Source organism: Pongo abelii, chromosome 11 (genome assembly GCF_028885655.2).
Source record: "Pongo abelii isolate AG06213 chromosome 11, NHGRI_mPonAbe1-v2.0_pri, whole genome shotgun sequence".
NCBI classification, from domain to species: domain Eukaryota; kingdom Metazoa; phylum Chordata; class Mammalia; order Primates; family Hominidae; genus Pongo; species Pongo abelii.
In genome coordinates, this window is record NC_071996.2 from 135559627 (window position 1) to 135572988 (window position 13362).

The 13362-nt window shown below is 38.0% G+C and overlaps 1 protein-coding gene across 2 annotated transcripts in view; it reads left to right on the forward strand.

Moving 5' to 3' along the window:
- DIS3L2 (DIS3 like 3'-5' exoribonuclease 2) overlaps nt 1-13362 on the forward strand; it is a 375419-nt gene that overhangs the window by 65452 nt on the left and 296605 nt on the right. For both annotated transcript variants that reach the window (XM_063713123.1, XM_024243284.3), the window contains exons 4-5: nt 709-762; nt 6405-6506. In XM_063713123.1, the coding sequence (XP_063569193.1) occupies nt 709-762; nt 6405-6506 (156 nt within the window). The remainder of the gene's footprint in view (nt 1-708; nt 763-6404; nt 6507-13362) is intronic.

Consider the following 13362-nt stretch of genomic DNA (forward strand, 5'->3'; position numbering starts at 1 on the left):
AGAGCCTGAAATACTGAACTGCTATTGAAGAGGCCCCCACCTGCACCCCTGTGTGTAAATAGAAGCAGACCCTGATTTGGTGCTGGAATAACATGAAGTTGAAGGCAGACTGGGTGGCCTGGCTGTTGGAGCCAGGATTCCAGTTTGCATTAAGAGCTGGTTATGGACCATTTTGAATTATTGACTCTTCAGCTCTGCAGAGGGGCCAGAGTAAAAAATAATGCATCCAGTTTCATAAGGCTCAGTATCTAGGTTGGAAATCAACCTGTATCACTTTGAAAATTGTCACAGAAACAAGCAATTGTGGAAAGGTCTTGAAACTGGGAGAAAAAAAAGGCCTCTATATAGTGAGGCACAATCCCTAGGTAATCTTGTTTGTAAAGTCAAGGTTTAAATTTGAAGGCTAGCATATAGGGGCACCTAAAATCCTAATAGTTGCCACTTTCCCACTCTGTGCCGAGCTCTGTTGTTCCTTACCTTTGCTTGTTCACACCAAGGTGCCAGTCTAAGCTTTCTGTTTTTGATAGAACCCTCTATTTCAGATATCAACATAAATTGTGTTTCCTGCATTTAATGAATAGTTATTATACATCTGTTTTCTCAATTGACCTGTTTAATTTTAAAACTTTTTATTGGAGAATAACATACATGTGGAAAAATCGTGAATATATAGCTAGATTTTCACAAACTTTATTTTTTGTTTTAAAGGGTGTATTGAGAATTAATCCAAAGAAGTTTCATGAAGCCTTCATTCCTTCCCCGGTAAGTTCAATAAATCTATAATAAACTTAATGTCACATTTTATTTTTTAGATGTGCTCTGAAACTGAAATAATATATTCTAACTAAAAAGCAGAGTAGTGAAACAAAATTGACGATGGGCAAAGATTTGTTTCAAATTTAAATAAACAAAATTTTCTTTTGGTTAACAACCCCTTCTGTCAGTCTTAAAATCGCATACCAAATGAAAGGGATGGCATTTGTTACAAGGCTGCAAAGAGCAGCTGGACCCAGGCAGACTACCCACCAGTTCGTGTAACTGGACGCCCTTGGTTTATGGCTTAAAAGGATTTATAGTTTTTTCCACTGATTTAAGTTAATCTTTCCTAAACAAATATGCTATCTACTTTGGATCTACTGCATGAGCTAATCTGAACATTTGTCCAAAAATAACGTGTAATGCTTTTTTTTTTTGGTGGGGGTCAGAGTTTCTCACTTCACTTTCGTGCAGGTGATAGAACTTTGTACAAAGCTCTTTACCGTTGGGTCTTTAGACCCTTTCTTACATTTATGACTCATTTTAGGAGGCTCTTTCCACTTAAATCAAGTTTACACTGACATATAGTTAGCAGCAGTTCTCTAGAGAAGGTTTGATTGAGCAAAGCTGGGAGAGCAATATTCTTAAATTCCTGACCTAACTTTTCCAGGATAACATAAATAGAATAGCTATAGAATCACAGATTTTTCACAGTGAAAGAGACCAAACTTATGCTCATAGATGATGAAATGGAATACATATATTTTAGTTAACATATTTTATTATTTTAAATGACAGTAAATTTAGTGAGAATATAGGTTCAGTCATGTACTTTATAAATGTTATTATTACAGATTGAGCACTCCTGATTTGAAACACTTGGGACCAGAGGTATTTTGGATTTAGAATTTTTTTTTTAAATTTTGGAATATTTACATTACATACTTTCACTGAAATCCAAAATCCAGTGAGCATTTCCTTTGAAGGTCTTGTCAGTGCCCAAAGAGTTTTATATTTTGGAACATTTCAGATTTTATATGCTCAAGTGATATTATTGTTATTGTTACAGTAACCTTATGACCTATTCTCAAGCTCAGTTTAGTCCTTTTCCCCTGCCTTCTGAAATCCAGGGACTCACATTGCATCCAAGTTCAAGTCTTACCCATTGAATTAGATAAAAGGTATCACTGACATTCACATTATTCTTTCTCAGTCATATTCTGTTCCCGTTAGAGAAAATGGCATATGTCTTGACCCTGAAACTTGAGTTGTAAAATTGGGTTGTAGAATTGAAGGTCAGCTTTGAGGTGGTAACTTGGCTGCAAGAGCAGTTCTCACATATACGAGAAGTGCAGTTTACATATGTGTTAGTTTCCAGAATTTGCTCATAAGCTTAAATTTACATCCAGGAATCATAAAAACTACCCATGAAAATCTCTTAGGAAGGTGCTATGTTGGAGACGGCTCAGTACGTCGTGCATAACCAGTGTTTTTTTCCCATAAGAAAGCATGACTGTTTCTTCAAGAATATACCAGTTGAAGGAACTTGATTGTATTAGGAGCCCTCATGTATGAAAGACACAGATTTTTAAGCATGAAAATGTCACTCAATGTAGTAAGTTCATCCTGAGAGACAGCTGGGAACTGGGTATATTCAGACCTCTTGTCTCTTGTGCATGCTTAAGTTTGCTCTTATTGATTGGAGGGATAAGGGGAACTACAGCATTTTAAAAATTTTGTGGCTTCCTCTCTTCCCTGATTACATGGTATAGAATTTCCCTAAGTTAAATCCCTATTGGGTTGGCTCCTAGCAAGTGTGGGACCTAGGACAGAAGTAGAAAAGAAGGCACACATACCTTAAATCAAATATTGAAAAGTTAGACATCAAAACCACCATCAAGTAAAATATATTATTCTATATATTCCATGTAGAAATAGACAAAGTCTATTCCTTGCCAAATACACCTTCATATACCTGAGTTCAAATGTAGAATTCTCAGATATCTTGCAGCTCCATGCTGAAACATGGCTTCACCTCTGGCTTGCCCCTCTTCCCTTCTCAGTGCTAGCTCCCTGTCCCCTTGTGACTCCCTTGCATTCAGTGAGGGCCCTTTCATGCACAAACGTGGGCATCCTGTCCCATGTATCTAAGCTATGTCCATACCCATTAGAAATACCTGCCATTGAGTGGAGGCATCCCCGTTGAGGGGGTGCCTCCGGTGGTGGGGAAGTGCCTGTGTATGTCCTGGAGGTAGGCTTGGGGCTGCTTATTTTAGGGAAGCGCATCCATTTGGCCCTGTGAACTCCTTGTCTGATGGGGAGGGGTGTGGCTGGAGCAGGGCCAGAGCAGAGGTCCTATGGTTCCTGCAAGCTAAATTCATGTAATTTACATCTGCAAATGATGTATCTCCATGGTGTAACCTGGCTTGTTAAAGAAAGCTAAGACACAAAAGCAAAAGGTGGTGATGTTTTAAAAGCTCATAGTTGTTCTCTTACTTAAAATTGTATTCTTACTATGTCATATTTAGAAATTTTTAGGCAGTTGCGATATTAGGATTGGCTTATTCCTATGCCTCTTTTATTCTTTTATTTGGCTCCTGCTTGAGTTGTAATATTGTCTCAGAGAAAAACAATTCACCTCTAGATAATTAAGAATAGATCATAAGAGCTACCAATCAAGGCCCATTGCAAGTGATTGTAGACACTCTGGTTTTGGACACGGGAACAGTTCTACATTCTTGCTTTGTGGGTTTCAGTTTCCAGAAGCATTATAGAAAGCAATTGAAGAGGGCAATAATAGAGGCAACAGATTACTCATACATAAAGCCCACAACCACCTGTGGTCTAGATTTCTGAGTATACGTAGCTCATATCCATGTCAAATATGAACTTGTATGAACTGGAAACTTGACTTAGGTTCATTATAGCTTCTACTGATAGAAAGTTGATTTTCATTTTATGACAAATATAAAATATATGGGATGAAAAATGCCTGCAGATAGACTGGGAAGTAGAATGTCAGAACCGGGGCCTAATTGTTACTGGCTTAAGCTAGGAGCATAAAGGCAGGAATGAATATGAAAGAAGATGAGGCTTTTGCTCTGACAGTAGGACATACAGTGGCCTCCTCATTTGTAAAATGAGGGGATGGAGTAAATGTTGTCTAATGTTCCTCACATTCTAAAGTTTTTAGAGAGACAAAAATAGAGATTTGTTTAAATTATTAAGGTTTGCTCTTACTGACTCTAAAAATGGTTGTGAATTTACACCATGTCATTTGCTATGCTAAAATATCTCCCTAGGTCAACAGGTGAAGAACAGTGAATTAGTCATCAGGTATAAAATAATACTTTGTTTTGGGGGAACTTGACTTAGGTTCATTATAATTTCTACTGACAGAAAGTTGGTTTTCATTTCATGACACATCTAAACTATACAGGATGAGTAACTTATGTGTACTTGCTAGTTTTGTGAGGTTCTCGATAAAAATGAAATACAGAATGTGAGTAAAATCATGTGACTTTCAAGCAAACCAAGATAAAATGATATTATTGTCATGCCTTTTATCCTATTTGGGGATAGGGTAAAGAGGAGAAAATTGATCAGATGGAAAAACCTGTCATTCTTAAAAAGCACAGTTTCTATTCTGAATTATGTAAATCTAAGAAGCTCTCTAACTTTTTAATGCATCGTGTCATAGGAGGCACCCTTTGTACAGCGGTGGAATTTATTTTTGGTCCAAAGGGAACTGTTCCATCAATGAAGGATGCTGTGACCATCGTGGCATATTTGTGTTGTCCTCCTTCCCCCAGTCCTCTAAGTCTTTAGTCTGATTACCACATGCCCACCTCCCAATTCCATTATTTTTCCTCCAGGGAAGTTCATTATCTATTTTTCTTTCTTTTTTTTCTATTATCTATTATTCTTTCTGATGGGTAGAACAAGACTTCTGGCATTCAAACAAAGAGCTGAAATCTTTGGCCTAAAAAAGTGATTAAAAGAGATGACTCAAACTTTTAATATTGAGCAGTTCCCAAGCTTAGTGTCTTTAAAGTAAGAGATTCAGCGACAGATCAGTCTTCTGAATGAATCAAGGAAGAGCTGAGTATGATGCAGTAGCTATAGATTTTTGTGTTGTCTGAGGTTCAACTCAGCCCTGCTTTCCTTGGTTTCTTGGGATTGTAAGGTGACAGTACTATCATCCCATCAATCTGAAATCTCTGCGTTGCCAAAGGGTGGTTGTAGCTGCTTATAATAGAGGCATTTCATTGCATATGTTTGACACATGAGTATGGGTTAGGGTGACCTCCAAACAGCCCACTTTTCGTTCCAAGGAGGTCTGAGAGATCCTATTGCTTTTTGAATTGCAAAAGGCAGCAATAGATGGTGATGTGCCTTATTTCTGTTGTTCTCTCTCTGTTTACTGGCTGTCTCTTCCAGATCTCTCTGAGAAGCTTGTCAAGAGGTCAACTACAGTCATGTTTTGTGGCTAACACAGTAGCTTTTCCTCAGGGATTAGGGTGGGGTCAGTTTTGGCAGAGTGTGCAAGCCACAGCTGTCAACCCATAGCTAAACTGGAAATTGAGCAGAAAAACTATTCTAGAAGATCTCTAATGGTTTGTAAGTGGAAGCTGTAAAAAATGCTGAGTGACTAAAATCTGCCCCCCACCTTTTTTTGATTTGGTGATGTTGGGATGTTAATTTTAACTTTAACCAAAATTTCATAGTAATCACCTTCAGTCCATTGAGAGTTATGTTCAATCTTATCTATGTCAAGTGTCTCTATTAGAAAAATTTGAGTGATGATGTTCCAGACTCTTTTGCTGTCACCTCCTGTAAGAAAAAATATTTTACTTCTTTCTTATTCTCTGAAAAAGAGCACATCGTATAAACTTGTAGAGAATAGAAGGATAAGAGTACATGTTTGTTGGTGAAACATTTTGAAAATATTTCGTTTTCTCAGGAACCCTGACTGCTGGTGAAGGCCTGCATTTCCTTAGCTATCTTGTTTATTTAAAATTACAAAGTAATTTGGCTTACTAAGAAGACTCTGGCACCTATTTAAGCCAAGAAGTTGACACCTGGGGAGTTCACTAGGGAGCCACATTACTTAAAGTGGGTTGTTTCTGAGTGAGTGAGTGAGGATGAAAGTGTCTGTATCTTGTGTTCATTGTCTGAAGTTCATGGTGGTCCTAAGTCAACAAGGTTGGTAGAGTGTGAAGATGCGTGATGAATCTCATATTACATCTCTTTCCTTCTCTTCTTTGCCCTCTGCTTAGGTCTCCATAAAAACAACCACAATTTATTCTCTCTGCCACTTTCTTGGGGGGCATTATGAATTTGCTGGTTTCCTCCTAGAGAGTCCAAATCTTAGAGCCATTGCTACTCCTGCCCTCAGTTTGTTTTCTTGGGGGAGATTATATGTTGTTCCTCTTCTGTTCTCTTGCATACCTTCTATTTTTATACTTTCTTGATATGTAAAAAATTCATTTAGTATTAAAAAGGTATCAGCATGCTTTATTTAATACAAAAAAGGATAACCTAAGAATAGCTTGCTGTTTTCTATTTCAGTTATGAAAGCAGGCAATCTGTTTTTTGCTTTATGTGTTTTTAAGCTCACTATTGTTTTATTTCTTTTTCCAACCTAGGATGGTGATCGAGACATTTTTATTGATGGGGTTGTTGCTCGTAATAGAGCCTTAAATGGGGATCTGGTGGTCGTGAAACTGCTTCCCGAGGAGCAGTGGAAGGTGAGTTAAATTTTCCCTTTCTAATTACAGATTTCTTAGGGCCTTTCACATTCCATGGTGCACCAACAAGGCATCATAAACTGGAGGAGTCACAGACCCCTTAGGCGCTGTGGTAAGATGGGGTGTAATCTTGGAAGCATGCTACTGAATGCTTGGAACTTAGAAGCATCTGCTGGGCAGATTGCTAATTAACTGAGTTCTCCTTGCTCTCTCTCTAGTGATCCATCCTCCCTATCACATGCCTTGCACTGGTCTTTGGTATTCTTTTGAATAAATACTGAGGCCCATTCAAACTTGGTATGTATTATTTTCCTCCATCCTATGCAGGGAGAACTAGAAAGACAAAGCCATGGAGACAGTGGCAGTCCCCACGCATTTCTGCTGCCTCCAGTGGAAAACCCAGGCAATACATATGGAGTTCTGTTGGCCCAGTTTGGTGATTGGGTGCCTTGGCAGATAAAAATAGTTTGTCTGTGTTTTTATAAATCAGGGATTTAGTGGCAGAAGAAAATGTTTTTAATATGAGATTATTTTGGGTTTCAGTCTCCATCTATGTCTGTTAATTGGAAAGGAAGATATGGTTTTAGTTTTGATGGTTTTAAATAAAAGTAAGGATCAGGCATTGGAATGATGTGTGGTGACAATATCTTTGAATTGTCATGTAGGATTGGAGACTTATGTATCTAAATCTGAATTTGTCTTCATATCATTTGTTTTATTTGGCTTTTTTGTTTTATTTATTTGAAGAATTTGATGTCTTCTTCAATAATACGTGTTATAGATGTATCTAAGTCTGAATTTGTCTTCATATCATTTGTTTTATTTGGCTTTTTTGTTTTATTTATTTGAAGAATTTGGTGTCTTCTTCAATAATACGTGTTATAGAGTAGTGACCAAAAGTATGGGCTTTTAGGTTAGGCTACTTAGATTTGAATCTCATCTCTGCCATTCATCTCTATAACTGAGTGAATTGTACAACCTTTCTGCTGCAAATGTCTCATCTGTAAAGTGGGAATAATCATGGTATCTACTTCTTAGGTTTGTCATGAAAATTAAATGAGAATACATGTAAAAATTTTAGAATAGTGCCTAAAAATCTTAGAATGGCAGGAGCTCAAGAAATGTTCTTATTAGCTTTTCCAAAAAAGATGTGATGTGAGGAGTACCATTTTATCTCAGAGCTTTGTTGAGGCATACATTCTTTTTAATCTGATACAGCTAAAGTAATTGAGTTATAGCTATATGCCAGGTATTCATAGGGTGTAGGGAATTCAGTAATGATTAGGATTGACGTAGTTCTTGCCCTCATGGAGCTTATAGTTTAATGGGGAGTGCAGGTAGGAAAAGACAGATACTGATCACACTTATACAAATTTAAGTGTAATTTTTATTAGTGCTGTGAAGTGCAGGGTTTCTTTTTTTTTTTTTTTTATTATACTCTAAGTTCTGGGATACATGTGCAGAATGAGCAGGTTTGTTACATAGGTATACATGTGCCATGGTGGTTTGCTGCACCCATTAACCCATCATCTACATTAGGTATTTCTCCTAATGCTATCCCTCCCCTTGCCCCCACCCCCCGACAGGCCCCATTGTGTGTGATGTTCCCCTTACTGTGCCCATATGTTCTCATTGTTCAACTCCCACTTATGAGTGAGAACATGTGGTGTTTGGTTTTCTGTTCCTGTGTTAGTTTGCTGAGAATGATGGTTTCCAGCTTCATCCATGTCCCTGCAAAGGACACAAACTCATTCTTTTTTATGGCTGCATAGTATTCCATGGTGTATATGTGCCACATTTTCTTTATCCAGTCTAACATTGATAGGCATTTGAGTTGGTTCCAAGTCTTTGCTATTATGAATAGTGCTACAATAAACATATGCGTGCATGTGTCTTTACAGTAGAATGATTTATAATCCTTTGGGTATATACACAGTAGTGGGATTGCCAGGTCAAACGGTATTTCTAGTTCTAGATCCTTGAAGAATCACCACACTGTCTTCCACAATGGTTGGACTAATTTACACTTCTGCCAACAGTGTAAAAGCATTTCTATTTCTCCATATCTTCTCCAGCATCAGTCGTTTCCTGACTTTTTAGTGATCTCCATTCTAACTGGCGTGAGATAATATCTCATTGTGGTTTTGATTTGCATTTCTCTAATGACCGGTGTTGATGACCTTTTTTTATATGTCTGTTGGCCACATAAATGTCTTCTTTTGAAAAGTGTCTGTTCATATCCTTTGCCCACTTTTTGATGGTTTGTTTTCTTGTAAATTTGTTTAAGTTCCTTATAGATTCTGGATATTAGCCCTTTGTCAGATGGATAGATTGCAAAAATTTTTTCCCATTCTGTAGGTTGCCTGTTCACTCTGATGATAGTTTCTTTTGCTGTGCAGAAGCTCTTTAGTTTAATTAGATCCCATTTGTCAATTTTGGCTTTTGTTGCAATTGCTTTTCGTGTTTTAGTCATACAGTCTTTGCCCATGCCTATGTCCTGAATGGTATTGCCTAGGTTTTCTTCTAGGGTTTTTATGGTTTTAGGTCTTACATATAAACCTTTAATCCATCTTGAATTAATTTTTGTATAAGGGGTCCAGTTTTAGTTTTCTACATATGGCTAGCTAGTTTTCCCAGCACCATTTATTAAGTAGGGAATCCTTTCCCCATTGCTTGTTTTTGTCAGGTTTGTCAAAGATCAGATGGTTGTAGATGTGTGGTGTTATTTCTGAGGCCTATATTCTGTCCTATTGGTCTATATATCTGTTTTGGTACCAGTAGCATGCTGTTTTTGTTACTGTAGCCTTGTAGTATAGTTTGAAGTCAGGTAGCATGATGCCTCCAGCTTTATTGTTTTTGCTTAGGATTGTCTTGGCTATACGGGCTCTTTTTTGGTTCCATATGAAATTTAAAGTAGTTTTTTCTAATTCTGTGAAGAAAGTCACAGAAATGGACTTTTGAATGGAAATAGCATTGAATCTAAATTACTTTGGGCACTATGGCCATTTTCACAATATTGATTCTTCCTATCCATGAGCATGGAATATTTTTCCATTTGTGTCCTGTCTTTCCTTGAGCAGTCATTTGTAGTTCTCCTTGAAGAGGTCCTTCAGATCCCTTGTAAGTTGTATTCCTAGGTACTTTATTCTTTTTGTAGCGATTGTGAATGGGAGTTTGCTCATGGTTTGGCACTCCATTATTGGTGTATAGGAATGTTTGTGATTTTTGCATGTTAATTTTGTATTCTGAGACTTTGCTGAAGTTGCTTATCAACTTAAGGAGATTTTGGGCTGAGACATTGGGGTTTTCTAAATGTACAATCATGTCATCTGCAAACAGAGATAATTTGACTTCCTCTCTTCCTGTTTGAATACGCTTTATTTCTTTCACTTGCCTGATTGCCCTGGCCAGAACTTCCAGTACTATGTTGAATAGAGTGCTGAGAGAGGGCATCCTTGTCTTGTGCCGGTTTTCAAAGGAAATGCTTCCAGCTTTTGCCCATTCAGTATGATATTGGCTATGGGTTTGTCATAAATAGCTCTTACTATTTTGAGATATGTTCCAATACCTAGTTTATTGAGTGTTTTTAGCATGAAGGGGTGTTGAATTTTGTCAAAGGCCTTTTCTGCATCTATTGAGATAATCATGTGGTTTTTGTCATTGGTTCTGTTTATGTGATGGATTACATTTATTGATTTGCATATATTGAACCAGCCTTGCATCCCAGGGATGAAGCCAACTTGATCGTGGTGGATAAGCTTTTTGATGTGCTGCTGGATTCGGTTTGCTAGTATTTTATTGAGGATTTTCGCATTGATGTTCATCAGGGATGTTGGCCTGAAATTTTCTTTTTTTGTTGTGTCTCTGCCAGGTTTTGGTATCAGGATGATGCTGGCCTCATAAAATGAGTTAGGGAGGAGTCTGTCTTTTTCTATTGTATGGAATACTTTCAGAAGGAATGATACCAGCTCCTCTTTGTACCTCTGGTAGAATTCGGCTGTGAATCCATCTGGTCCTGGGCCTTTTTTTGGTTGGTAGGCTATTAATTACTGGCTCAATTTCAGAACTTGTTATTGGTCTATTCAGGGATTTGACTTCTTCCTGGTTTAGTCTTGGGAGGGTGTTTGGGAAGAATTTACCCATTTCTTCTAGATTTTCTAGTTTATTTGTGTAGAGATGTTTATAGTATTCTCTGATGGTACTTTGTATTTCTGTGGGATCAGTGGTCATCTCCTCTTTATCATTTTTTAATGTGTCTATTTGATTCTTCTCTCTTTTCTTCTTTATTAGGCTGTCTACTGGTCTATCTATTTTGTTAATGTTTTCAAAAAACCAGCTCCTGGACTCATTGATTTTTTCGAATGGTTTTTCATGTCTCTATCTCCTTCAGTTCTGTTCCGATCTTCATTATTTTTTGTCTTCTGCTAACTTTTGAATTTGTTTACTCTTGCTTCTCTAGTTCATTTAATTGTGATGTTAGGGTGTTGATTTTAAATTTTTCCCGCTTTCTCCTGTGGGCATTAAGTGCTATAAATTTCCTTCTGAAGACTGCTTTAGCTGTATCCCAGAGATTCTGGTACATTGTGTCTTTGTTCTCATTGGTTTCAAAGAACTTATTTATTTCTGCCTTAATTTCATTATTTACCCAGTAGTCATTCAGGAGCAGGTTGTTCAGTTTCCATGTAGTTGTGCGGTTTTGAGTGAGTTTATTAATCCTGAATTCTAATTTGATTGTACTGTGGTCTGAGAGACTGTTAAGATTTCCGTTGTTTTGCATTTGCTGAGAAGTGTTTTACTTCCAATTATGTGGTCAGTTTTAGAATAAGTGTGATGTGGTACTGAGAAGAATGTATATTTTGTTGATTTGGGGTGGAGAGTTCTGTAAATGACTATTAGGTCTTCTTGATCCAGAGCTGAGTTCAAGTCCTGAATATCCTTGTTAATTTTTTGTCTTGTTGATTTGTCTGTTATTGACAGTGGGGTGTTAAAGTCTCCCACTATTATTGTGTGGGAGTCTAAGTCTCTTTGTAGGTCTGTAAGAACTTGCTTTATGAATCTGGGTGCTCCTGTATTGGATGCATGTATATTTAGGATAGTTAGCTCTTCTTTTTGCGTTGATCCTTTTGCCATTATGTAATGCCCTTCTTTGTCTTTTTTGATCTTTGTTGGTTTAAAGTCTGTTTTATCAGAGACTAGGATTGCAACCCCTGCTTTTTTTTGCTTTCCATTTGCTTGGTAAATATTCCTCCATCCCTTTATATTGAGCCTATGTGTGTCTCTGCACGTGAGGTGGCTCTCCTAAATACAGTACACCGATGGGTCTTGACTCTTTATCCAATTTGCCAGTCTGTGCCTTTTAATTGAGGTAAGATTTAGCCCATTTACATTTAAGTTTAATATTGTTTTGTGTGAATTTGATCCTGTCATTACGATGCTAGCTGGTTATTTTGCCCATTAGTTGATGCAGTTTCTTCATAGTGTCAATGATCTTTACATTTTGGTTTGTTTTTTTTGCAGTGGCTGGTACCAGTTTTTCCTTTCCATATTTAGTGCTTCCTTCAGGAGCTCTTGTAAGGCAAGCCTGGTAGTGACAGAATCCCTCAGGATTTGCGTGTCTGTAAAGGATTTTATTTCTCCTTCACTTGTGAAGCTTTATTTGGCTGGATATGAATTCTGGGTTGAAAATTCTTTTCTTTAAGAATGTTGAGTATTGGCCCTCACTCTCTTCTGACTTGTAGGGTTTCTGCAGAGAGATCCACTGTTAGTCTGATGGGCTTCCCTTTGTGGGTAACCCGACCTTTCTCTCTGGCTGCCCTTAACATTTTTTCCTAGATTTCAACCTTTTTCCTTCATTTCAACTTTTCATTCATTTCTGACAATATGTGTCTTGGGGTTGCCTTTCTCGAGGAGTATCTTTATGATGTTCTCTGTATTTCCTGAATTTGAATGTTGGCCTGTCTTGCTAGGTTGGGGAAGTTCTGGATAATATCCTGAAGTGTGTTTTCCAACTTGGTTCCATTCTCCCTGTCACTTTCAGGTACACCAATCAAACGTAGGTTTGGTCTTTTCACATAGTCCCATATTTCTTGGAGGCTTTATTTTATTAAGTTGATCTTCAGTCTCTGATATCCTTTCTTCTACTTGATCAATTCATCTACTGATACTTGTATATGCTTCACGAAGTTCTCGTGCCGTGTTTTTTAGCTCCATCAAGTCATTTATGTTCTTCCCTAAACTGGTTATTCTAGTGAGCAATTCCTCTAACCTTTTATCAATGTTCTTAGTTTGCTTGCATTGAGTTAGAACATGCTCCTTTAGCTTGGAGGAGTTTGTTATTACCCACTTTCTGAAGCCTACTTCTGTCAGTTCGTCAAACTCATTCTCTGTCCAGTTTTGTTCTCTTGCTGGCAAGGAGTTGTGATCCTTCGGAGAGAAGAGGCATTCTGGTTTTTGGAATTTTCAGCCTTTTTGTACTGGTATTTCCTCATCTTTGTGGATTTATTTACCTTTGGTCTTTCCTGTTGGTGACCTTCGGATGGAGTTTTTGTGTGGTGGTCCTTTTTGTTGATGTTGATGCTATTGCTTTCTGTTTGTTAGTTCTTCTTCTAACAGTCAGGCCCCTCTTCTGCAGGTCTGCTGGAGTTTGCTGGAGGTCCACTCCAGACCCTGTTTGCTTGGGTATCATCAGTGGAGGCTGCAGAACAGCAAAGATTGCTGCCTCCTCCTTCCTCTGGAAGCTTCATCCCAGAGAGGCACCCACCAGATGCCAGCCGGAGCACTCCTGTATGAGGTGTCTGTTGACCCGTGCTGGGAGGTGTCTCCCTGTCAGGAGGCACAGGGGTCAGGGACCCACTTG